The sequence below is a fragment of the Mustela nivalis genome (genome assembly GCF_964662115.1).
Source record: "Mustela nivalis genome assembly, chromosome: 12".
NCBI lineage: Eukaryota > Metazoa > Chordata > Mammalia > Carnivora > Mustelidae > Mustela > Mustela nivalis.
This window is the reverse complement of record NC_139031.1, coordinates 18585646-18612165: the sequence shown is the minus strand read 5'-3', so window position 1 is coordinate 18612165 and position 26520 is coordinate 18585646. Positions and strand designations below refer to the sequence as shown.

At 39.8% G+C, this 26520-nt stretch overlaps 1 protein-coding gene across 5 annotated transcripts in view; it reads left to right on the top strand.

Annotated features, from left to right (window-relative positions):
• The first annotated feature begins 6216 nt into the window (after positions 1 to 6216).
• The window catches only part of EXOC4 (exocyst complex component 4), a 728800-nt gene continuing 708496 nt past the window's right edge, over positions 6217 to 26520 (top strand). For all 5 annotated transcript variants that reach the window (XR_014301432.1, XM_082693983.1, XM_082693984.1 and 2 more), the window contains exon 1: positions 6217 to 6340. Coding sequence is in view for 4 of the 5 variants with exons in the window: in XM_082693983.1 (XP_082550109.1) it covers positions 6255 to 6340 (86 nt within the window). In the remaining variant the exon portion in view is untranslated. The remainder of the gene's footprint in view (positions 6341 to 26520) is intronic.

Sequence of the window (26520 nt, the reverse complement as noted above, 5' to 3'; positions counted from 1 at the left end):
ATCATCATTTCCTTTTCTTTTACTTCCCCGTGTAGCAGGTTAGCCCCCCACACAGCAAAGTCTATAATCAGTCCCTTAGATCTTCATACCTTTTATCTGGTTCCAAGTAGCCTGGTGAGTTTGGGAGTCTGTGGTTACAAATGGACAGACCCACTAAACCCTATCTTGATTTTTTTTTCCCCTCGCTCTTTGTTCACAGTTTAGTGCAAGTTTGGGGTTAGTTTAGAAGCTCACCTAGAACAGAGGCAGTGTGAAAGGGTATGCCTGTGACCTGAAGACGAAAGGTGCAGTGGGTAAGGTTTCTGGAAGCGGGGTATAAAGGAAGTAGAATAGGGAAGCAAAAGCAATTCATTGAATTAAGGTTTAATTGGGGTGTGCTGATTTAATTATCACATAATTGCTTTTCCAGTTTATGATAAAAGTAGCCACCATTTTGGTGTTTATCCAAGTCTTGCTTTTTAAAAAAGCTCTTTTGTTTATGTCTGTTTACAAAGGCAACCTACACATAGAAAATTTGGAAGATGCAGAAAGGTGTTAAAAAATGGAAAAAAAAAATCTGTGTTCTTGCTCCTCAAAACAACTTCATAATATCCATCAAGGTATATTTTAAACAAAACTAGTAACTTACTTTTAGCAATAATAGCTGATGTTTGCCTAGAGCAGATCACGCTTATCTCACAGAGTGTCCAAATTACTCTCTCTAAGGGAGTTCCTTATTATCACCTGCTTTATAGGTAAGGAAATGGAAAGGCACAGAAAGGTTAAGTAACTTGCCTGAGGTAACCTAGCCAGTAAGCAAAGAGCTGGTATTGAATCTACGTGGTCCTTCCGCACAACCCTCATTTAAAATATTTTTTTTAATTGCCATCAAATACACATAACATAATATATACTGTTTTAACCACTTTAAAGTGTATCATTCAGTGGGTTTTAATTCATTCATAAAATTGTGCAATCATCACTATCAAGTTCCAGAACATTTCCAACTTCCCCAAAGGAAATGCTATGTCTATAAAGCAGTCATTCCCCATTCCCATCTCTCCCCAACCCCAGGGAATCAGTAATCTGTGTTGGGGAAGAAGAATTTCTTCTGCTCTTCAAAGTCCTTCCAGCTGGACTAAGGATCAAACTGAGATGACACAGATTAACAGGAGAAAATACAAATTTAGTTTCATATGCACAGGGAATGCACAGAAACATGAGATTTTAAAGGCAATCTGGCAGAATGAGGTACATATGTCATCCTGAACTACGGAGAAGGGGATCAGGGTCCGGGGCGTCAAAGGGAGGGAATGAAGTTCATAGGAAGATAAACAAGAGCATATGTTTGATAAACAACTGTTTTCTCAGGCATGCAGACACAATGGGACATAGAAGACTTTGATCAAACAGGCCTTGCTAGGTCCCTCCCTGTCTACCACACTGAGTTCATACTGCAATGTAGTTAGTTATCGTGGACCTGGAGCAGGTCTTCTATCTCTATTCATTTAAAGCAGTTGAGGGGGAGGTAAAGAGATTTTCCTGAACCCGCAGGGTTTTGTTTAACTCAAAATAATCGTTATGCTAAAGTGGCCCACTTGGGGTGTCCTGTCCTTGACCCTGACATCTGCTTTCTATCTGTGCAAATTTGCCCATTTTGGGTATTTCATTAAAATAGAATCATACATTATGTAGTCTTTCATGTCTAGCTTCTTTCACTTAATATACTGTTTTCAATGTTCATCCATGTGTAGCATGTATCAGTCTTCTATTCCTTCTTTTTGGCTGAAAAATACTCCATTGTATGGATCTGTCAAATTTTCTTTATACCTCAGTCATATACCACATATTATAACACATTCATCCAATGATAGACACTAGGTTGTTTCCACCTTTTGGCCATTGTGAACAGTGCTGCTATGGATGTTTGTGTACAAGTTTTTTTGAGCACTTGTTTTTAGTTCTCTTGGGTCCCATTCCTATGGGTCAAATTTCTGGGTCATGTGGTAATTTTAATTTTTTTGAGGAACCACCAAACTGTTTTTGACATTGTCTGCAGCCTTTTACATTCCCACCAACAATGTACAAGGGTTCCAGTTTCTCCACATTCTTACCAACATTTATTTTCTGGTATTTAAAATTATAGCCATACTAGTGGGTGTGAAGTGGTATCTCACTATGGTTTTGATTTACATTTCCCTGGTGACTAATGTTGTTGAGCATCTTTTTATGTGTTTGTTGCCCATTTGTATATTTCCTTTGGAGAAATGTCTACGCTAGTCCATTGCCCAGTTTTTAATCGGAGTTTCTGTCTTTTGCGGTTGAGTTCTAAGAATTGTTTCCATATGCTGGAGACAAGACTCAAATCAGAGATATGATTTGCATATATTTTCTCACACCCTGTGGGGTGTCTTTTTTACTTTCTTGATTGTGTCCTTTGGTACACTAAAGTTTCTAATTTTGGGTTTCTAATTTTGGTGAAATCCATGTCATCTATTTTTCCCTTTGTTGTTCATAATCTTGGTGTGATATATAAAAATCCACTGCCAAATCTAGGGTCATAAGGATTTACCCCATTTTTTCTTTTAAGAATTTTATCTCTTATATCTAGGTCTTGATCCATTTTGGGTTAAATTTTGTAATATGCTGTGAGGTCTGACTGTATTCTCGCTGACCTGCAAATTCATATGTTGAGTCCTAACCTCTAAAGCCAATAGTATTAGGAGATAAGAGGTGATTAGGGATTAGTTTTCTTATAAAAGAGACTTCACAGAAGTTCCTCATCCCTTCCACCACTGAGGACACAGGATGAAGATGCTGACCATGAACCAGGTGGGGAGTCTTCCCTGGAACATGACTATGCTGACACCTTTGTCTTGGACTCAAAGTCTCCAGAAATGGAAGAAATAGGTTTCTGTTGTTTATAAGTAGCTTGAGTGGACTAAGACAGGATCCAACTTCATTCTTTTGCACATGTATATACAGTTTTCCCTGAATCATTGTTGAAGAGACTTTTCTTTTTCCATTGAATGATATCGGCACCGTTGTAGGAAATCAAATGATCTTAGATATTTGGGCTCATTTCAGGACTCTGCATACTATACCATTTATCTGTGTGTTTATGTAAGTGCCACACTTTTTTTTTTTTTTTTACAAGGTTCAAATCTCAAGCTCTTTATTATTTGTTTGATCTCAGGTTTAATTTTTTGAATCATCATAATAATAACAATGTAACAACAACAACAACAACAACAACAGGAGTTTGGCTAATAATAATACAACAGTAACAGTTTGTTGTAGTCGAATTCTCAATAAGACAGACTAAGGTAGAATTTGTGTGCTTAATCTTTATTGGGAGATACAATTCTGTAGTGTCACACTTTTGATTACTATAGCTTTTTAGTAAATTTGAAATCAAGAAGACTCAGTTCTCCAAATTAGTTCTTTTTAAAGATTGCTTTGACTGTTTGGGGCTCCTTGCAATTCTATATGAATTTTAAGATCAGTTTTTTCAATTTGGCAAAAAGGCCATTGGAATTTTCATGGGAATTGCATTGAGTTTATACATAGCTTTAGGGAACATTGATATCTTAACTATATTGTCTTCCAATTCATGGACACAGGATGTCTTTCCATTTACTTAGTTCTTCAATTTATATCACTAATGTTTTGTAGCTTTCAGTGTAGAAGTCTTTCAGTTCCTTGGTTAAATTTATTCCTAAATATTTTATTGTAATTGTAAATGGAATTGCTTTGTTAAGTTTCTTTTGGATTGTTCATTGTTCATGTATAAAAAGACTACCAGTTTTTCTTGACATTGTATCCTACACTCCTGCTGAGTTAATTTATTGGCTTTAATCATTTTTTTAAAAAGTCTTTAGGATTTCCATATGTAAAATCATATTGTCTACAAACAGTTTCACATCTTCCTTTCCAATTTAGATTCTTTTTATCCTTTTTCTTGCCTAATTGCTCTGGCTAGAATTTCTAGCCAGAAACTTCTATGTTGAAACTTCTATGTTGAATAGAAGCGGGTGTCCTTATCCTGTGCCTGATCATAGCTGGAAGGCTTTCAGTTTTTCACCTTTGAGTATGATGTTAGCTGTGTTTTTTTTTTTTTTTAAAGATTTTTTTTTTAAATTTATTGATTTGACAGAGAGATCACAGGTAGGCAGAGAGGCAGGCAGAGAGAGAGGAGGAAGCAGGCTCCCCACTGAGGAGAGAGCCCAACATGAGGCTTGATCCCAGGACTCTGGGATCATGACCTGAGCCGAAGGTAGAGGCTTTAACCCACTGAATCACCCAGGCACCCCAGCTGTGTGTTTTTAATAAATATTCTTTATCATGTTGAAGAAGTTCCCTTCCATTTCTAGTTTTCCAAGTGTCCCATTGTGAAAAGGATATTGGATTTTGTGAAAAGATTTTTTCTGCATCAACTGCAATGATCATGACTTTTTCCTACTGCTTGCATTCTTAGCCACTAAGGCCAATTACTTTTCTCTCTGTATATAAGTTATTTAACTTTCTAGCCTGCTTTTTGTACTTAAACCATGAAAACCTTGCTTTCATTAAAAGCCATTAAAATTATGATTTCCAGTGGCTATATGTTATAGCCTCATATATGGATGTTCTACAATTTATTTAATACTCCTATGTTTTTCAGTAAAGGTAGTTGATGTGTTCTTTGTTTGCTACTCTACAACTCTAGAACATCTGAATTTGCATTCTCTTCATCTTTGAAGTTCTTTAAGTCTTTACTGCTACTAAGCAGCATTCTTCCCTCCTATTTCATTTTTTATTTTTCCTCTTGTTCCTTGATTTATGCTTTTCATATGCACACTAATCTTTCTTATTTATTTCATGTTCTGAATAAATGATTAAGCCAGTAGAGTCAAATGCAAGAAATATAAAAACCTACCAGGAAAAATATTAAGAAAACACAAGTACATTATTACTATGTATATTTTATTTAGCTTGGGAAGAAAAAAAATCTGCAAATTGGTCAGTTTTGCTTTTTGGTGTTTCGGTTAATATCTATTTTGCATGTTTTTTTTTTTTTTTTTTTTTAGGATTATCTGGAAATACAGGCACACTGGAAGATAGCTGAACTCACACATGAAACGAATGTAGAAACATTTAGTTTTAGAGAATAAGCGTTTATTCTCTAAAAAAAAGCATTCCCGTGTCTCATTTTCACATTTTATTGAATTGTTTTTATTTATTTGATTTAAATTTTTCATTTTTCTGTGTGTCGAGGGCTGATTTTCAAGAGATCGCAACGAGGGAGCTGCTTTGCTACTTATGAAGCCCCGACTAAGTACTAAATTTTTTTTTTTTTTTAAGATTTTATTTACTTTTTTGACAGAGAGAGAGAGAGAGAAAGCAAGCAGGCAGAGAGGCAGGCAGAGAGGGAGGGGGAAGCAGGCTCGCTGCTCAACAGAAAGCCCGATGGGGGACTGGATCCCAGGACCCTGAGATCATGACCTGAGCCGAAGGCAGAAGCTTAACCCACTGAGCCACCCAGGCGCCCCTAGGTATTATTATTATTATTATTATTATTATTATTATTATTATTTTGCCCCTAGGTATTAAACTGTTTTTTTAAACCACTCGTGTTTAAAGTCAAATTTTGCTCATAGACGCACCCACCCCCCCCCATGTAAAAACACACCCCTATATACTCTTCATGGCATTGTAAGATAAATTTGATTAGAAACACGATAAAATTCTTGGGGCGCCTGGGTGGCTCAGTGGGTTAAGCCGCTGCCTTCGGCTCAGGTCATGATCTCGGGGTCCTGAGACCAGGCCGGCATGGGGCTCTTCGCTCAGCAGGGAGCCTGCTTCCCCCTCTCTCTCTGCCTGCTTCTCTGACTACTTGTGATCTCTCTCTGTCAAATAAATAAATAAAATATTTTTAAAAAATGATACAATTCTAAAGAAAAGGAAACTGTTAAACAAAACAAAACCCACACCAGATCAGAAAAAATACAAACCAGTCATTAGGAGACTTCACCAAGTTGCCACTGGTTTAGTCTTCCTGCGCTCCCAGGAACCACGGAAAGAAACTACAATTCCCAGAGTGCTTAGAGCGAATGCGAGACCGTGAAACTTGCTTCATCAGTCCCACCTCCTTAGTTCAGCGATTGGACTGTCCCGTTTCCCGTCTCCGAATTTCTCTTCTTCCATTGGTTACTCCCCAGCGAGGTCAATTACAGAGTTTACGTTCGCTTGGTCCGTTCTTACCCACCGGTTCCCCCGCTCCGCCCGGTACCAAGATGGCGGCAGAAGCGGCTGGTGGGAAATACAGAAGCACAGTCAGCAAAAGCAAAGACCCCTCGGGGCTGCTCATCTCTGTGATCAGGTGAGGGAGGCAGGAGGCAGGGTCAGGGGCCAGGGGGCAGCGGGCAGCGGCTCGACCTCCGCTTTGGAAGGGAGAAGGGTTAGCTGGGTTCCACCCTGCCGACCCCTCCCCCTTCCTCCCTGCCTCCCCCCAGCCCCTCCGGAGGGCCCCCGCAGTTCCCCCGCAGTTTTCTCTGGGGTCGGACTACAGGGAGGAGCCCCGCCTCGCTGTCTTGTCTTTAGGACCTGAGCTTTCCATTAGGGTCCGTGGGCCCTAGAAGCACGCTGTTTGGGGCTTGGTAGAGAAAGCCAGGTGTGCTCACTGATTCACACAGCGTTTATTTATGGGTTGCCTTCGGCAGCGCTCACTTGGGGCAGGCGCCTTGTTTCCTGGGTTTCTGGGTGGAAGGCCCCGAAGTCCGGGGGCTGCTGTCACGAGTTGCAGATTGTGTTCTCACACTTCGGACACCTCCAACCACCTGTGAATGGCCACAGCCTCCAATACCAGAGCCTGTAGTGAGCTTGCAGAAGGGCTCTGGGTTGGAAGGCGTACAGTCGTTTCCCATTTTTATTCTGTCTTCCTATCCCGGAAGGATAAACAAATTTCGGGTTATCTTCTATGCACGTTATTTTTCCAGAATATGCATGGTGGGAGGGGGACTGGTGGAGCTTTTAGGGGCTCCTTTTTTAAAAATGTGAAATAAAGTAAGGGTGGGGAATCCTTTTGGACATCATTAAGGATGATACGGGAAGTGATGACAACAACCTGAATAAAATGTATTATAACACGTTTTTACATTGTTGACGTTTGAATGTCAACTCGGGAATTTTTCAAGTAAACCCCAGCCCCATGCTAAACTTCTAGTTGAGCTCTAGGAGGGCCCCCGCAATGTCCTGATGATTTTTTTTTTTAAGATTTTATTTATTTATTTGAGAGAGAGACCGTGAGAGAGAGCATGAGTGAGGAGAAAGTCAGAGAGAGAAGCAGACTCCCCGTGGAGCTGGGAGCCCGATGCGGGACTCGATCTCCGGACTCCGGGATCATGACCTGAGCTGAAGGCAGTCATCCAACCAACTGAGCCACCCAGGCGTCCCTGTCCTGATGATTTAAAAAAAAAAAAAAAAATTCAGCCTCAACAGTACCTGGTAGTTAGTCAGGGTTTGAATATAAGAATAGATTGAATTTTAAAATAGCCCAACACTCCCGGACTGATAAAGACCCATCTCATGGGTGTTTTTTAGGGGCTTCTAGTTTAAGACTACGAAATTATTACTGTTTTTTTGTTTGTTTGTTTTTGTTTTTTAGATAAGAATTGTTCTCTGTGTGGAAATGCTTCATAAACTTGGTGGGCCATGCAAAGGGAGCCGTGGTCTAGTGTGGACCCACATTCTTGTGACTGTACAGGCAGTGTAAACGTTTGTTTCATGATACTGAAACTCCAACTAGAGTATGGAGAGATGGTAGCATACCATCTTAATCCTTTGTGGAGTTCTATATATGAATTTATTTGGATTCTTTTTCGAACTTCTTTATTTTTTCTGCCTTATAGTCAATATTCACTTACACGATGTATTTAGTGCCAGTTTGTACTATGGTGCCTGGGAGTTAATACATACTTTATAAATATTTGTTGAGCAACTGAGTGAATTCTCTGTGTTTAGCAAAGACGAACCAGACATGATGTTACCCTTCAGAGTATAGTTCACTTGAGGGATAAAATATGGAAGTAAAAACTGTGACAGCCTAGAAGACTAGAAGAAAGGAGTGAAAGATGGGAATCCAGAATTAGTTGTGGTCAAGTGTAGTGGGGGTTAGGGAAGGTAACAGCTGTATATAAACGTACCATTTCATCTGTGCATTTCTGATTCTGTAGGCTTCACCCATTTCTTTTCTGCTGTGTATCAGTTTTCTTAAATGCCAGTTACATTCATTCTAAATGCCCTACATCCTACATTTGGAAAAAGCATAAAAACCAAACTGAAGTTTTTGTGTGTTTTTTTTTTAAACTGATGCTGATTCAGAAGCACATTGCCTTTGGTTATCTGTTCCTTTGTTCTTCAGGGGGACTCTCCCTCTGGATGGGGTGGCATATGATTTTGTGGTTATTCACCCACATCTTACGCCCATCTATATTACCTTCACATATCATCATGATTTAGGCCTACACAATTTTTATGTTGAATTCTATTGTGTATTAATGTTGTTCATTTTTCTTCTTTATCCTTGACCACCTCAGACCACTTGCATAATACTTTCGTTACTGTTACCTAGCATAGTATAATGGAGGGTCCAGATCTAACACCCTGGGCAAGTTTATTAAGGATTAGAGTTCATGGTTACATATGACCTTATTTAAGACTAGTTGTTGTTGCTTCTCAAGTGTTGATGTTTATATTTCAATATTTCTTTGTGTCACAGGAAAATTGTGGGTTTGGCCTGAGAGTGTTGCCAGCTCTCTCTCCTTGTTGTTTCCTCCCTGATGAGCTTTTTGAACATATGCAATGGTTTAAACAGTGGCAGTTAATGAGAGTAGGGTGGTAGTAGTACTTTGGTGTTTGGGTGAGGAGAAGCAGGGGTGAGTACTTCAGAGGAGAATAGAGTGGGGAATGTAGTTTCTAAGAGAGTAGATCTTACAGGTTCTATTACAAGAAAAAGAAATTGTAACTATGTGCAATGGGTCCATGTTAACTAACCTTATTATTGTAATCATTTTGCAATATACATAATATATTAAATCATGTTGTACACCTTAAGCGACTATGGTGTTATATGTCAATTACATTACAAAATTGAGGGGGGGAAATGGGGAATGTATATTTCTTGTTAGTAAATTGTTCTGTTACTCTGAAGTTGCTTTGTCTCTCTGTTCAGTTTGTATTCTTTGTGTTACCCCTTCTTGCAACACTGTATTCATGATTCTTAATTCCTCATGTTAAACTTGGATTATCTCCTCTTCTCCTTTTTTTTTTTTTAAAGATTTTATTTATTTATTTGACAGACAGAGATCGTAAGTAGGCAGAGAGGCAGGCAGAGAGAGAGAGGAGGAAGCAGGCTCCCTGCTGAGCAGAGAGCCCGATGCGGGGCTTCATCCCAGGACCCTGGGATCATGACCTGAGCCGAAGGCAGCAGCTTAACCACTGAGCCACCCAGGCGCCCCTCCTCTTCTCCTTAACCTCTTTTCAGATTCTCTCTCAAAGACCAAAGCTTTCCCGAATCCATTTTAGGTTCATGTTTATAAAACCTGAGCCTTCTTGAAGATATATTGATACATGTCAGTTCTCTTTTATGTTTCTTTGGACCTGTCATTTTGTCACCATATAAGTGAGTCAGTAATAATCCTTTGAAAAGTTTGATTAGTTTGATTAGTTTAGCTTTGTTTATCTTTTTTTTTTTAAGATTTTATTTATTTATTTGACAGACAGAGATTACAAGTGGGCGGAGAGGCAGGCAGAGAGAGGAGGAAGCCGGCTCCCTGCTGAGCAGAGAGCCCGATTCAGGGCTCTCTCCCAGAACCCTGGGATCACGACCCAAGCCGAAGGCAGAGGCTTTAACCCACTGAGCCACCCAGGTGCCCCTTTGTTTATCTTTTTATATCACTGAGCTCTTTTTTTTTTTTAATAGTGAATATTAAAACTTCTCCTTTGCTTTTGTTCAGATATGTTAAAAAAGTCATTTCTAGGAGCACCTGGATGGCTCAGTCAGTTAAGTGTCTGACTCTTGGTTTTGGCTCAGGCTGTGACCTCAGGGCTATGAGTCTGTGCTCACAGGGGAATCTTGAGATTCTCTCCCTGCAGCAACCCCCCACCCCCCAACTGCCACAGCTGGTGTACACATGTACACACACGTGCGCGCGCTCTTTCTCTCAAAAAATCTTTCTAAAAAGTCATTCCTATACCTTATTATGTACTAGTCTAACACATCATATATATTTAAAGCTATTTCTAGGACTTGAAACAGCATTTTTTAAAAAAAGATTTTATTTATTTATTTGACAGACAGAGATCACAAGTAGGCAGAGATGCAGGTAGAGAGAGAGAGAGGGAAGCAGCCTCCCCGCTGAGCAGAGAGCCCAATGCAGGGCTCCATCCTAGGATCCTGAGATCATGACGGAAGCCAAAGGCAGAGGCCTAACCCACTGAGTCACCCAGGCACCCCGAAGCAGCATTTATTGCTAGTCATCTTTTGACACTGAATAAAAAAACAACAGGTGGTTAAGGGTTCAGCCTAAGGACACATTAAGTATAGACATGGGAACTAGCCAAATCTCATCACTCTTTCCATCTGTGGTACCAAATAGTTAAATAATACCTATTTTGCTAGTATGATCATTCGTCACTTTCAAGCATTTAAAAATCAAAACATTTTCAAGAAGTCTAGTGTGGAGTAGTGAAAATGTTACATTTTGGTCGATGGGTATTTAAGTACCTTGAGACTCATAAATGAAATTCTTAACCATTTAAAAAGTGTTGAATAAAAATATTTCTGGACAGTCAGATGTTTCAAAGGGTAGACTCCTGGGGTATTGCACAAGAGGTCCTCAGGCTGGGAAGTGGGGCTTTGATGAGGAGATGGATGGTGCTTGGGACCGAGTCTGTCGGAGGCCACTGCTACCTGCAGCTTTTGGTTTGAAATCTTGCCACTGGCCCTTTAAAATGGAACTAATTGGGTGGACAGAGTTGCGATCACCTGCTGATGTAAATTTGGACAGTTTTACACGTGTGCGCGCACACACAGCATTTTCCAACTTTTCTATTGATTTTCCCCCCCTAACCTTTTCTTTGGTGTGAAATCGGAGCAGGCAGCCTTTCTAAATGGGGAAATGGGCAAGATGGCATTTTGGAGTTGCTGTTTTATTTTTGTGAGTTCTTGTCAGATTTTTAATTGGGAAATGTGTCTACCACTTACTGTTAGGTGATTTGCTTTCCAATTAAATGTTGACTCTCTTCTCTTTATAAGTTGGCCTTTAATAGACCATTTAATTGGGAAGACAAACTTTGGCTGTGACTTTAGGCGACCTTATGGAAACCTCAGAGCAGAGCTTTTGTGGACAGACTCTGGTTACAGATGTCAAGGAGGTTTGAAGGCAGTTGAGGGCTCACGTTTTCATCAACTTTCATGTCTTCATAGAAGTTGGAATTTCAAAAACTAAGAAAATCCTTTATTGTAGATACCTGTTAAATTCCCTTCCTCCTCCGAGAGTGTTTTGGTCAGCCCCACTTTTAATTCAAAGCAAGCTTTGTTGAAGGGGTCCAATCTTTGATCAGGGCTTTGAACAAATAGCTTTGAGGTCCATGACACAGTTTGTGGCAGAAAGGAACGTGGTCATTCTGGAGCAGAGTCCACGAAGTTGTGTGAGCTGGTTAGTGTTGTTTCCAGTAACACCTCTTCTCTTCATCTGAGCCTGGCTCATTATGGTTTTTTGGGTTTCCACTCCCTTTGCACCCTGGGACATCTTGGCACCGCGGATGCGGTACTGTTTGAAAATTACTGCTAGGCTGTCTGGAGACTAAACACTTTTTTCTCCTCGAAGTCTTGGGACATGTGACAGTATATGTGGATAGAGGGGCAAAACAATCCCTCCCCCTTTCCTGCTAAACATGAAGAATCAGTATCTTGGGAATCCATGTCTTAGTTTCTAACCCCACGTGTAATTCTTTTTTTTTTTTTTAAAGATTTTATTTATTTATTTGACAGACAGAGAACACAAGTGGGCAGAGAGGCAGGCAGAGAGAGACAAGGAAGCAGGCTCCCTGCTGAGCAGAGAGCCCGACTCGGGGCTCCATCCCAGGACCCTGGGATCATGACCAGAGCCGAAGGCAGAGGCTTTAACCCACTGAGCCACCCAGGCGCCCCCCGCCCCCCCACGTGTAATTCTTAACATTGGGATTTCCTGAAGGCTTTGAGGCAGAGAGGTGTAATGTTGGGTGATAGGTCAGGGTTTTTTTAAGCCACTCCTTACAGTGGATAGATATGGTCATAGTGTTCGGTGGACGTTGAGGTATAGTTAGTAGAAACTTACCGGATTGTGTTACCCGTATACAATTACGTTGGACCAGTTACTTCAGACCACTGTGTCTAGTACATTTGTGAAATGGGATAATAATATGGGCTTTGGTTTTGGGGGAAATTTAAGAGGGTACAGGAGGGGCTAACAGTTTGGCGTAGAGAACACTTGCGGTGTTCATTTCTTCCTTTTCAGGATCTGCCGCTTCTCTGGTTAGAAACTTGATTGTAATGTCCAACAGAGAGCCCTCAGGATATGATGTGAATTTTCTGTCAGAAATAACCTTTCCAGTTTGGCTTGAATGTTTGATTCCATTTGCCAGAATGTTCACTTTGTAACCAAGAAACCTTGTGTAGCTGAATTAAGATGGTAATTATTGATCATTTGAGAGTCAGCTGCAGAAGCTAGATTTAAATATATATATGTTTATGTGTGCATGTAAAACATAAAATATAAACAGACATAAAGGATAAAACATTTTTTAGATTAAAGACAGAAAGTTTATAAACCAGCGAATCGAAAGGCCTATCATCTCTTTGCCTACATAACCCTTTTGCCATTAAAATACATAATTTCTAAAATTTAGTTATATAAGAAAATTTAGTTATTTCAAGAGGAATAAAATAAAAAATGAAGACTTTTCACTCTGTTCATATCCTTCCTGATGTACCTTTGGTTCCTTGAGAGGAATAGAAAATTGTTTTTAAGTATGCGTGAATGTATAATCTTTAAACCAGAATATACATTCTTTAGTATTTAATATTTTAATATATAATACTTTATATACACTTAAGGAATATTCATTAAAATTAAGGAATATTCATTAAAATTATATTTTCTTTAAACAAATGGGATCATACTATGCATATTTTTGACCCTTTATTCATTCGCTTGTTTTTCTTTATTTTGGAGATCTTTTCTAGTAACACATACAGGTCTATCTCAATCTTTTTAGTGGCTATGTAGCATTCTTCATATGGATACACCATAATCTATTTGATTAGTGGTCCCTCTCCCATCCATTTTTTATAACAAACACTTAACTTGTTTCTTTTTCTTTTCTTTTTTTAAATCTTCTGTTAAAACAGTGAGCATTCATGTACATCAGGGAGTAGACCAGTGGTGTAAAATCATGGCAGTGGCAGAGGAATAGCCACGCCTGAGTATCTTGACATTTTGTATTTTTAGAGAGTCCAAAGGTCCTCCAGAAAGATGGTCATTTTCGTTCCCACAAGTGGTGTATTCGCGCACCCGTTTTCCCAAGCCCTGGCCAGAAACTGGATGTTTCTGATGATTGTCTTTATTAAGTCCGTTGTGAGTAAGAGGGGAGTAATTGTCTCCCTGTCCTTTGGTTGCGTGTTACAGCTGGAGGTATGCGGATATATGCGTGTTGCAAGTATTTTTCTCCCAGTCTGTGGCTTGTCTTATTTTCTTGACAGAGTCTTTCCCAGAGCAGAAGTTTGTACTTTTAATGAATAATTAGTGATTTCTGTTACGGGTCATGTCTTTGGCATTATAACCTAAAAACTCTGTGCCATACCCACGATCATGTAAGTTTTCTCCAGTGTTCACTTCTGGGAGTTTCATGTTATGTCTTGTACTTGGCTGTGCAGTTCAGGCTACCCATTTCAAGTTAATTTTTGTGAAGGCAGTAAGATCTGTGTTCAGATTCACTTTTTTGCAGGTGGATGTTCCGTTGTTCAAGCACCATTTACAGAATGTAAATGTGGGATCTTCAACAACATTCCATGCGTTTTGTTCCCTTCTTGTGCATACTTGTCATTGGCACGTCCCCATTTTTGGGTCACAAAAACTTGTAAAAAAAAAGTTATTAAAAAGAAAACAAGTCCAACAATCTTATTTCCTAAATATTAACCTATTTTCCTTTTTAAGGTTTTTGTGTGGATCTTGTCTAGGTACTTAGAGAAGTTTAATAGTTTTAGTTCTAACAAACAACTTTTTTTAGCACAACAGAATTTTTTCATGTTGCTATATATAGTGTTTGGAGTTATATAAATATTTTTAAAGTGGGAGAATTAAAAATATATAGAAAATTACAGAGAAGAAAATATAAACTCTCATATTCTCTTTACCCAGAATTAAACACTATTAATAACTTCACTTCCACTTATAAAAAATTGACTGTATTGTTATAATTCAAACAGTGTTATAATTTAAAACAATATATTGTTATATATTGAAAGAGTGGAAATGCAGGAAGATGGGATTATTCCAGTCACTGTCAATTGATATTAGCTGAACCTCGTTCCAGACTTTGCTGTGTCTCTGGGTGTGTGTATATGCGTGTACAAAATATTGGATGGATAGATAGAAATTCTTTTATTTCAAACAAAAAATATTATTTTTAAAATAAATATAGGAGCTTACTCTATATGCTAACTTATTTTTAACTAATCTCTATCCCCCAATGTGGGGCTCAAACTCACAACCCCAAGATCGAGAGTCGCATGCTCTATTGACCGAGCCAGCCAGGCACCCTTCTCTATGCTAACTTATACGCTGACTTTATTTGTCTCCATTTTTGAGGTATTCATATGTATCGTCAAGTACACATATATTAAGTATATGGCTTGATGAATTTTTACCTATATAACCACTACCCACAACAAGATAGAGACAAACACTTACAGTATCCATGTCTTTTTTCCAGTTTATTTTTTTGTGCAAGAGTATCCTGTTGTTCCAACACCATTCATTAAACAGATTATGCTTGCTTCACTGAATTTCTTTTGTATATCTGTCAAAAATCAGTTGACTAATGTGGGTCTATTTCTTGATTCTCTAGTCTATTTCACTCATCTGTTTATCTTTTTTTTTTTTTTAATTTTTAAAGATTTTATTTATGTATCTGACAGACAGAGATCACAAGTAGGCAGAGAATCAGACAGAGAGAGAGGAGGAAGCAGGCTCCCTGCTGAGCAGAGAGCCCGACTCGGGGCTCAATTCTAGGACTCTGGGGTCACGACTGGAGCCAAACGCAGAGGCCTTAACCCACTGAGCCACCCATGTGGCCCCACTCATCTGTTTATCTTGATGACATTGCCACACAGTCTTGATTGTTGCTTTTTAAGTCTTGAAGACAGTGTATGCTCTCCACTTGTACCCTACTTCTTTTTTTTTCTTTAAAGATTTTATTTATTTACTTGACAGAGATCACAAGTAGGCAGAGAGGCAGGCAGAGAGAGAGGGGGAAGCAGGCTCCCTGCCGGGCAGAGAGCCCGATATGGGACTTGATCCCAGGACCCTGAGATCATGACCTGAGCTGAAGGCAGAGGCTTAGCCCACTGAGCCACCCAGGTGCCCCTGTACCCTACTTTTTAAAAGTTATTTTGGATGGAGTGCTGGGGTGACTCAGTTGGTTGAGCGCTCAACTCTGAATTTTGGCTCAGGTCTCGATCTCATCATGGTTGTGAGTTCAGGCCCCTCATTGGGCTCCATGGAGCCTACTTAAAACAAAAGTTATTTTGGGTATTCTAGGTCCTTTGCATTTCTGCATCAATTTTAATTCATTTTATTTTTTCCCCATATCAGTCTTTGAGTTAGCTAGTAAATTTGTACGATAAAACCTGGGATTTTTGGTTGGGATTGCATTGAATGTACAAAGTGACATAGGAAAATTGACATCTTAGTCATTTTGAATCTTCTTATCCCTGAATAGGTGTATTTTTTCATTTAATTCTTTAATTTCGCTCATCAATTTTTTTTTTTTAAGATTTATTTATTTATTTGACAGAGAGAGATTACAACTAGGCAGAGAGGCAGGCAGAGAGAGAGGAGGAAGCAGGCTCCCTGCTGAGCAGAGAGCCCGATGCGGGACTCGATCCCAGGACCCTGAGATCATGACCTGAGCCGAAGGCAGCGGCTTAAGCCACTGAGCCACCCAGGTGCCCCTCGCTCATCAATTTTTAAAACAGATTTCAGTATGTAGTCTTACATATTGTTGGTTAGATTTATCTAAGTATTTTAGGCACTTCAAGTCCCACATCTCACTGAATGCTGATGTTTTCCCCTCTATTATTACTGTGTCTTCAAAGTCATCAATCTTCTCTATAATTTCCAATCTGTTGTTAATCCTATGTAATGTATTTTTTTTTAAAGATTTTATTTATTTGACAGACAGAGATCACAAGTAGGCAGACAGGCAGGCAGAGAGAGAGAGAGGAGGAAGCAGGCTCCCCACAGAGCAGAGAGCCCGATGCGGGACTCGATCCCAGGACCCTGAGATCATGACCTGAGCCGAAGGCAGCGGCTTAACCCACTGAGCCCCCCAGGCGCCCCTGTAATGTATTTTTTATTAGATTATAGTTTTGAGCTCTAGAAGTTTGAGTTGGGTCTTTTAAGAAAAAAAAAATCGTTAATAGCTCTCCTTAAACATTCAGTCTTTCCTGTAGCTTCTAGGACTATGAAATACAGGTATTATAATACTTTTAATGTTCTTGTTTACTCATTTTGTCTTCTTATGTCATTTTTGGGTTAGTTTCAGTTGATTAATAACCACTCCCCCCTTTTTACATACCTTACATATGTTTTGGATACTAGATACTGTGAATTTTACCTTTTGGGTACTGATAGCAGATGTCTTTGTTTTCTTGTAAATATTCCTGAATTTTGTTCTAGGATTTGGTTAAGTTACTTGGACATTGTGGTCCTTTCACGTCATGTTTTAAGTTTTGCTCATGGGGACGAAGCAACATTTGGTTTAGGGCCAGTTTTGTTTCCTTAATATGGCAAAATTCTTTTGAGTACTCCACCCAATGCTCTGTGAATCCTGAGATTTTCCCCTCTGGCTGTGTGTGATTTCAGGTACTTGTGCCCATTAATTCTTACTGGTGGTTCTTTTCCTGGCCTTGGGTAGTTTTCCTAGGCATGGTGATAGTGAGCGGAGGCTTTAAGGGAGCCCTTCTGCGGGATTTTCAGAGTGCTCTGTAGTTCTTTCCTTTCCTCACCTGCCCTGCAAACTGTGCCTTAATGCTTAAGGTTTTGAAATCAGTTTTTTGTTTTTGTTTTTGATTTTTTTTTTGGTTGTTGTTATTTTCAGATGCTAGGGCAAATCCAGTCCCAGTTATTTCTTCTAGATCAGAGCGGGAAGTCTGTCAGTGCTTCATATTTTGAAAAATATCTTTAAAGAATTTTATTGGTCCGATTCATCAGTTGCATACGAGCAGATGGAAGAATAAGGTCATCATAAATAGAGATTTTATTTATTTATAATCTTTTTTATAAAAAAAGATTTTATTTATTTATTTGACAGGCAGAGATTACAAGTAGGCAGAGAGAGAAGGAAGCGGGCTCCCCGCTGAGCAGAGAACCCGACTCGGGGCTCTATCCCAGGACTCTGGGATCATGACCTGAGCCGAAGGCAGAGGCTTTAACCCACTGAGCCACCCAGGTGCACCAAGGTCATCATTTATACGGGTCTGCTGTATAAAGGTACAGCATGAGAGTGAACTAGTTATCTCGGCCCTAATAGTATTTCACATTTTGCAGAGTATTTCATTAAACAGCTAAACACTTTTGTTTCATATAGTACTTTTCCAAGAACTTTTCCTTCAGAACTCCGAGAAATGCTTTGGAACTATTTTGCATCTGTTTGTGTATTTTTTTATTATTAAAAATATGGGTTTTTTTGTTTGTTTGTTTGTTTGCCTGTGATAGTATTGTTCTTGGTAGCCTGAGCTCTCATAGAGCTGGTAATTGGTTTTCTTTGGGAGGCACAGCATTTAGATTGTTTTTTGTTGGTGGTGGTTTTGTTTTGCTTTTTGTTTTTGCTTGCATTTTTCAGTTTGCAGTGGTGAGCTCTGAGCTCTGCTCACTTTGGTCTTCTCCTCTGCAGCTACTTACATTTTTCACTGCTTTCAAGCCATGAAATGAGTTCTGGTCTTTTAGTAGCCAATCCTTTATGTGACGGGAATTTTGCCTTGAAAAACATGGGAACTCACCATTTAACAGGAAAGTTCTTGTGTACCATTTGACAGGTAGGAAAACTTAATATTTTAAGTTCCTTAGGAGAACCTTTTTATTTTTTATTTTTTCAGCATAACTGTATTCATTATTTTTGCACCACACCCAGTGCTCCATGCAATCTGTGCCTTCTCCAATACCCACCACCTGGATCCCCCAACCTCCCACCCTCCACCCCTTCAAAACCCTCAGATTGTTTTTCAGAGTCCATAGTCTCTCATGGTTCATCTCTCCCTCCAATTTCCCTCAACTCCCTTCTCCTTTCCATCTCCCATTGTCCTCCATGCTATTTGTTATGCTCCACAAATAAGTGAAACCATATGATTATTGACTCTCTCTGCTTGACTTATTTCACTCAGTATAATCTCTTCCAGTCCCGTCCATGTTGCTACAAAAGTTGGGTATTCGTCCTTTCTGATGGAGGCGTAATACTCCATAGTGTATATGGACCACATCTTCCTTATCCATTCGTCCGTTTGGCGACCGTGGCCATTGCTGCTATAATCATTGGGGTACAGATGGCCCTTCTTTTCACTACATCTGTATCTTTGGGGTAAATACCCAGTAGTGCAATGGCAGGGTCATAGGGAAGCTCTATTTTTAATTTCTTGAGGAATATCCACACTTCTCTTAGGAGAACCTTTTTTGACCATTTATTGTTTTAAAAAAATTTTGTTTTTCAATTTTTAAAATTTTTATTTTTTTTTATTACATTCAGTCAGCCAACATACAGTCCGTCACTAGTTTTTTTTGTTTGTTTGTTTTTTGTTTTTTTTTTTAACCGTCACTAGTTTTTGATGTAGTGTCAGTGATTCATTAATTGAGTATACAGCCCTTGCAAAAAATAAAGTGGCATATAATTCAAGAAGCATTTTTTCGTTTAAAATTTGGTGCCTGTCATTGTGCTAAATATGATGGGGGGCATCATTTTATTTTTAAAATACCACTTGAGACCTTGATAGGATTGTAGAATCTTAAAAAGGGGGGAGGCAGCCTCTGTCACCACCTGGCCCAGCTGAGCCGCTCCACAGTGTAACAGGGTTACCAGATGATTCGAATGCAAGTTAGAGTTTGCGTAGCCCATAGGACATAATTTAGTTGGGGAAATAAATCAATTAGCATTAACTTTTTAAAGCTGAGATAATGGTATTCTGGCCATTTTTACAAAAAGATTCTTAATTTAAGTAACAAAACATGAATAAAGAAAAAGACTTTTTTTTCTTTTTTAAAGATTTTATTTATTTATTTGACAGAGAGAGCGCACAGGTAGGCAGAGTGGCAGGCAGAGGGAAAGGGAGAAGCAGCTCTCTGCTGACCAGGGAGCCCAATGTGGGACTCGATGCCAGGATCCTGGGATCATGACCTGAGCTGAAGGCAGCCGCTTAACTGACTGAGCTACCCAGGCGCCCCTAAAGAAAAAGACTTTATTAACTCCAGAGAACAAACACGTGGTTGCAGGAGCCCGGGTGGGTGGGGAGGCTGGGTGAAAGAGGCGATGGGGATTAAGAGTGCACTTACCATGATGAGCCCTGAGTCATGCATAAAATTGTTGAATCACTGTATTGGACACCCGAAAATGAAGTAACACTATGTAAATTATACTGGAATTAAGACTGTTTTCTTTTAAGAGGTACATAGTGAATTATATACTGATAAAAATATCCAAGTCGAGTATTTCCTTCAAAATAACTAGGGGTCCAAGTTAGGGTATAGATGAAACAAGACTGGGGTGTGTTGACAATCATTGAAGCTGGGTTATTTGAGGAGTCTCTCCGGTTTTGTATGTGTTTGAAAATTTCCATGAAAATGCACATGTGTGTTTACGGGACTGGGGAGCTACAAAGGGGTGGGAATTACAAGGGTCTGTAGATGACTAAATCTAAGAAATAACTACATAGTCTCCATGTCTTGTCCACTCAGCTTCTGCCCTCCTCCCCAAGGCACCTGGCACACGAACACATTAAAGCCTCCTAGATGTCTGCAGTTAAGAAACTTGCTTCAATTTGTGTAATCCAGGATTTCAAGATAACCTAGTACCATGCAGTGCCTACTGTTGTCTTCTAAAATGGGATTTCTGAGGAACTGACGGGAAACTCCACATTAGGAAGTAGCCTCCACCTTTAAAGTGACCAAATGCCGTACTGTGTTGTAACGGAAACATTCCCCTGGAGATGAAGAATAAGATCACTGTGGAGAAGGGTTGGAGGAGGGTGTAGAGCTTCAGATGGAAGTGGGCAAAGAGGTAGCTTCAGTTAAGAAAGGGTAGGGGGTAGATTTAAAATGGACTCTGTCAATCCTGGACTCAGTGTATGCTGTAGTGAGGCAAATTTTTTTTTCAAAATTTTTTTCAGTGTTCCAGAATTGATTGTTTATGCATCACGCCCAGTGCTCCATGCAATATGTGCCCTCCTTAATACCCACCACCAGGCTTACCCAACCCCCACCCTCCTCCCCTCCAAAACCCTCAGTTTGTTTCTCAGAGTCCACAGTCTCTCATGGTTCGTCTCCTCCTCCCATTTCCCCCCAACTCACTTCTCTCCATCTCCCCATGTAGTGAAGGTGATTTTACTTAATTTTAGATAATGGCCTTCTCTGTTGGTTACAAGACTTAGAGCTTTTGGTCCCCAGAAGTATTTTGTGTGACTGAGTTAATTGAAATATTGAAAAGCTGCATGTGTTGGGTATAGTAATTGGCCCTAAGTGCCGTCTGAAGCAAGACACCAGTGAATTTTCAATTGACTTTAAAGCAGAAATTGTTTACTGTCACTTGATATTAAGTGAATTTTTGTAGTGAATTAAGAGATGTTGCTTTTATGCATCAGGAAAGTTTTTTTCAGAGGGACTTGTCGTCGTGAATCGTTATCAGTTGGGATAGGATTATCTTGTATTTTGTGGGATCTAATAAGACATAATTAAGAAACAAGCAGTCGCAGTGTATAATTGAATATAATAAAATTGGATTAAAAAGTGTAATATAGATTCAGTTATGCTTTGAGGGAAGCCATATCTTATGTGATTATGTAGTGATACACATCTCAAACATTTAATGTTTGATTTTTTCCATGCAAACTCGGAATTATGAGAGTTTCTTTTTTTTTTTTTTTTTGTAATTCATTGGAAGCATTTGTAGATGAATCATCATAGACAAAGTGCTCTGCTTAGTAGAATAGGCTTTGAAGATTCTTCTCAACTTGTTAGTGTTCATATTCTTAGTGATTTCTTTTTCTTTTCTTTAGTTTGGATTTATACTCATACCTAGAACTGTCTTTTTTTTTTTTTTTTAAAGTATTTATTTGAGTAAGAATGGGTGCAGGTGCACATGAGCAGGAGCGGGCTGAAGGGGTGGGTATTAGGGGGCAGACTCCCTGCTGAGCAGGGAGCCAGGACCCTGGGATCATGACCTGAGCCGAAGGTAGACACTTAATTGACTGAGCCACTCAGGTGCACTTAGACCTGTCTTTAGTTCCCCTGCTGACATGTTACTGTCAGGTATTTCTTAACATTGGCTAGTTCATGCTTTAAAAGAAAAAAAAAATCTGACTCTCACACTTTGAAATAAGGGCTAAGGAGATCTGATAATGTAGGATAGTGTAACCTAACCAAAAAAAGCAGTTTGGTAAAGAAAATGGAAACATGTCTTCAAGAATCATGTATGCTCTAGACTTTTTGTTTCTGTGTTGGGATCAGTAACAAAAAGGAATATTCTAGAAAGCTCAATAAGCTAATAGTTTTTTTTTTTTTTACTACTTGGAGTGAGGGCCTGAAACTAGTTTACCCTTGTGTATTTGAGTTTAAAAATACTGCTTTTTGCCTTATGATAATGTGTTACAATATTTTGTAAATGAAGAGGACCCCTTGTCTGGTTATCTTTCCATTATGTGACTAAAAAGACTTATCAGAATTGCCCTAATGAGAGAAGGTGGTGCTGGTTGAGGGGTTTAGGTGCCTAAGGAGTAAAAAGTGCAGGGAGTTGGGGATTTCAGGTAAGAGGCCTATTCTGAGTATTTTCCGGAAAGGGTATCACTGAGATTTGATTCCTATTGTAGATTGAGCTTTGTAGAGCTGTAGTTTCCTGATAACTGATTTTTGGATATGTGGGACCTTACTTGTAATGAGTTTTTCTGAGTTGTTTGAAGGGATTTACATTAATTGTTTTGTTAATCTTTATTATTCCTGGAGGAGAGGTCACTGGATACCAACAAGGAATGCCTTTAGTAGACAATTAAGCGTATTAACTAACTGTTTTCAGATAGCAGGACTTACTGCTAATTGTTCTGCAGGTGTCACCAAAATTCAGGTGTATTGCATTAAGTATTTCTTATAGCAGGTTAATTAGTTTAGTTATCTGAGGCTGAATCAGGCAGTTAATTCTTGAGGATTTGTTGAGAATCTGTGTTGCTCGAAGGGGCGTGACCGATAACATCTGCCTTGAGATTTTAGCCAAGCAAAATACTACTGTGTTTCATAGGATCAGGTATAAGGCTGCTGGAGCTGCCATAACAAAACACCACAAGCTGGGTGGCTTCAACAGAAATCTCTTTTCTCACAGTTCTGGAGGCTAGACGTCCAAGATCAAGGTGCCAGCAGGGTTGGTTTTTGGTAAGGCCTCTTGTTGGCTTGTAGATGGCCATCTTCTTGCTGTGTCCTCTAATGACCTTTCCTCTGCGAGTGTGTGGAGAGAGAGGGCTCTTTTGTGTCTCTTTTCTCTGCATATAAGGTCACCAGTTATATCTCATTGAGGCCCTGACCACATGACCTCCTTTAGAGACTCTAATCTCCAAACAGTCACATTGAGGGTTGCTTCAATATAAATTTGGTAGTGGGAGGACAGTGTGTCTCAATTTAGTCTGTAACAGGTGGTACTCTGGAGACTCTTATTACTTTGTTAAAATACCCTAAAATGCTTCCACAGGGATGGTCTGTCATTACGTATAGGTGATCTCGAGGCTCAGGCTAGAGCCCTGGACAGGTCGTTAATTTTTCGCAATTAGTTGGCAACCTTCCTACATGCTTTTCTGGCTTATGATATTTAACAGTCCCTACTAATCCTCTAATACCAAATACTTGTACTGTTGATGCTCTTCAAAGAACTGCTCTCTGGTCAGCTTGAACTATCAAAGGGCTTGCTGAGAGGAGGAAATTAGTGAAACATGATTCGATCCATTTCATCCTCTTCTTTCCCCAAATTCCATTCTGAGATTAAAATGGATCATTGGAAAAGCTTCATGCTCGGACTGTGTTCAGAGTCCCAATCTCTTGGTCTGAGTTGTGTTTTAATGTTCTGTTCTGGAAGGAACTTACAAGAATGCCCACATAAAATTTATTGTTTTTAGAAGGTGGTTGAGGACCTTGTTCACTATATTGTATATTGTCATCCTTACTGTTTTAAGTGAAAGATTTCTTTGAGAATTTAGAAGTAGCTTAAAGTTTGCTTCCTTAATAGAGGAACTGGAATCCATCTTTTTGATAATGAGAATGACTTAACTGGCTACATTTCCCTTTTTGCATGGCTAGGAACCTCACGGTCACGTTGAGGGCTTGTTTCCTATCCACTGTTTTTGCCTCCATGCCCTGCATACCCGAGTTCCACATTTGCATGGCATCATTTTGTCCTCTGTCTCCTTAACTAGGTTCACTTTCTCATTTGTATTACCTACATTTTGTACAAATGGTCTCCATTCTTTTTTAGAAAGAGGTTGGATAGATGTAAAATGAAACTTGAAATATTGTTGAATATTTGCATTCAGTATTCATTATTAAATATTGGCTGAAAACCGTGTTTATACACAAACAATGAATCACAGAATACTACATCAAAAACTAATGATGTGGGGGCGCCTGGGTGGCTCAGTGGGTTAAGCTGCTGCCTTCGGCTCAGGTCATGATCTCAGGTCCTGGGATCGAGTCCCGCATCGGGCTCTCTGCTCGGCAGGGAGCCTGCTTCCTCCTCTCTCTCTGCCTACTTGTGATCTCTCTCTGTTAAATAAATAAATAAAATCTTTAAAAAAAAAAAACAAAACTAATGATGTGGGGCGCCTGGGTGGCTCAGTTGGTTAAGCAGCTGCCTTCGGCTCGGGTCATGATTCCGGTCCTGGGATCAAGCCCCGCATTGGGCTCCCTGCTCAGCAGAGAGCCTGCTTCTCTCTCTCCCCCTCTCCCCGCCACTCTACTTACTTGTGCTCTCTCTCTAGCTCTCCGTCAAATAAATAAATAAAATATTAACAAACAAACAAAAAAAACTAATGATGTACTGTGTGGTGAGTAACATAATAAAATTAAAGAAAAAAAGAAAGCTGTCATTCCTTTTTTTTTTTTTTAAGTTTTTATTTATTTTTCTTATTATTTCTCTACACCCAACATAGGATTCGAACTCACTACCCCAAGGTCAAGAGTTGTGTGCTCTTCCCTTGGAGCCAGCCAGGCGCCCTGAAAGCTGTTAATTTGCCTGGGTGCTAAGCCCCCTGTGGCATCCAAGAACACTGAGAGGAAAAGTCCACAGAGCTGTACCTGATCTGGCTCCCCGCTTCTTCTCTGATCCGTCCCTGTCCCCTCTCTTGCTTCTCTGAAGCCACACTGACTTCCTTGCCGTTCCTTGAACCTGGAACAAGTACCCTGCCTCAGGGCTAGTGTGTCTCCTGTTCTTTCTGGAATCTGTTTCCCCAGAAAGTGCCGCCTCTCTCCCCCTCATTTTCTAGAAAGCTCTATTCACATGCCGTCTTTATCTGAGAGGTTTTCTCTGGCCTCCTTGTTTTGTGCACTCCCCCTCCTCTACCCAGCCTCTGTTTCTTCCATCACCATTTCTTCCTGGCCTGCATGTGTTGTGTATTTCTCCCGTGTTACCTGCTTCTCCAGGATGTAAACCTCCTGAGGGGAGGAATTGCTTTTATCCCTGGCTGCATCGCTGGCTGCTTAGCACCTGCCTGCCACGTCCTAGGTGTCTAGGAACCTTTGGCTGAACGACTAAATGAACTCAGTAGGGTTGCTGTAACTATTATTTGTCCTTTCCTAGAGATTTTTGAGCAGGCATTTCTTTCTGTGAGATAATTTAATAGCAATTGTTTCTTAAGGCAGAGAACTGCCCTCCCTGACCTCTTCAGAGCCTGCATTTGGCTACTGCTCATTATTTAGCTTTCCCCGAGCACTTCGAATGTGCCAGGCACCGTTAAGAATATAAAGAAAAGGTCTGACCTCAATTCGTGAATAAATATCTTCAGGAACTTTCGAATGGGGGAGGCTTTGGGCTAACAATATTGTGATGCACTGATGATTTATTTGGTTCCTAATAACGTGTCAGCCCACACATCAATGGCCCTTGATGTTTTACCGAGCACGTTCACACACGTTGCCCATCACAACCACTTGGTGAGGCAGGTATTCTTACTATCTTGTCTACTTGGTGAGAAAAGAGACAGACACAGAAGCTAAGTGACTTGCTGGACGAGCTCGAAAGTGGCCAGCACCTCCTCATGGTTGACACATGATGAGAAGAGTCAGAAACATAGGATATATTCCAAATTGGCAGTGTTTCTGCTTTGCGTTTTTTCTGCATCCACTCATTTTGTCTTTGACTGAAGGTTATTGTTTCTCTTGAGGGATGGGTCACCTTGGGGTGGCTAACCTTATCTTCATAGGTGTGCTTTCTCTTTTATTTGATCTTCCTTTTGTCTTTTTTAAGAGCAATATAGACTTTTGTGTGCCTTCCCCCTGTCTGGACTCCCATTACTCTATTAAGTCCAAAGTGAAGGCAAAATTGCTCCGTAGAAGGAGTCCATGATGGTGACTAGTTATTTTCCTTTCAGAACACTTGACCGGCTAGACTGAAATACAGAAGCTGGTGTTAAAAAAAAAAAAAAAAGGAAAGTGACAAATTCAGTTTCAGATCTGCAGTTACTTACCTCAGGTTTAATGCTTGTGTGGAAGGCTCACTGGGAGCTGCTGGCTGTGAATTCACTAGAACCATGTAGCATGTGTTCCTACTAGGTGCTGTGAACAGTAGCTTAATGTGTGCACCGTGAGCCTTTTAGCCCATTAGGTAAATAAATTCCTTCCTGGGGACTAATTAGTCATGGTTAGAGATGTAATTCATCATGCCAAATGCCAGAGCTGTCTTTGTGCAAAATTCTTGGTGATCCAGAAATGTCTCTGTGTCTGGCTTAACTAGAATTTAGTGTATGCTTTTAATGTTCCTCCGTGAACTTGGCAATAGTTTGTAAAT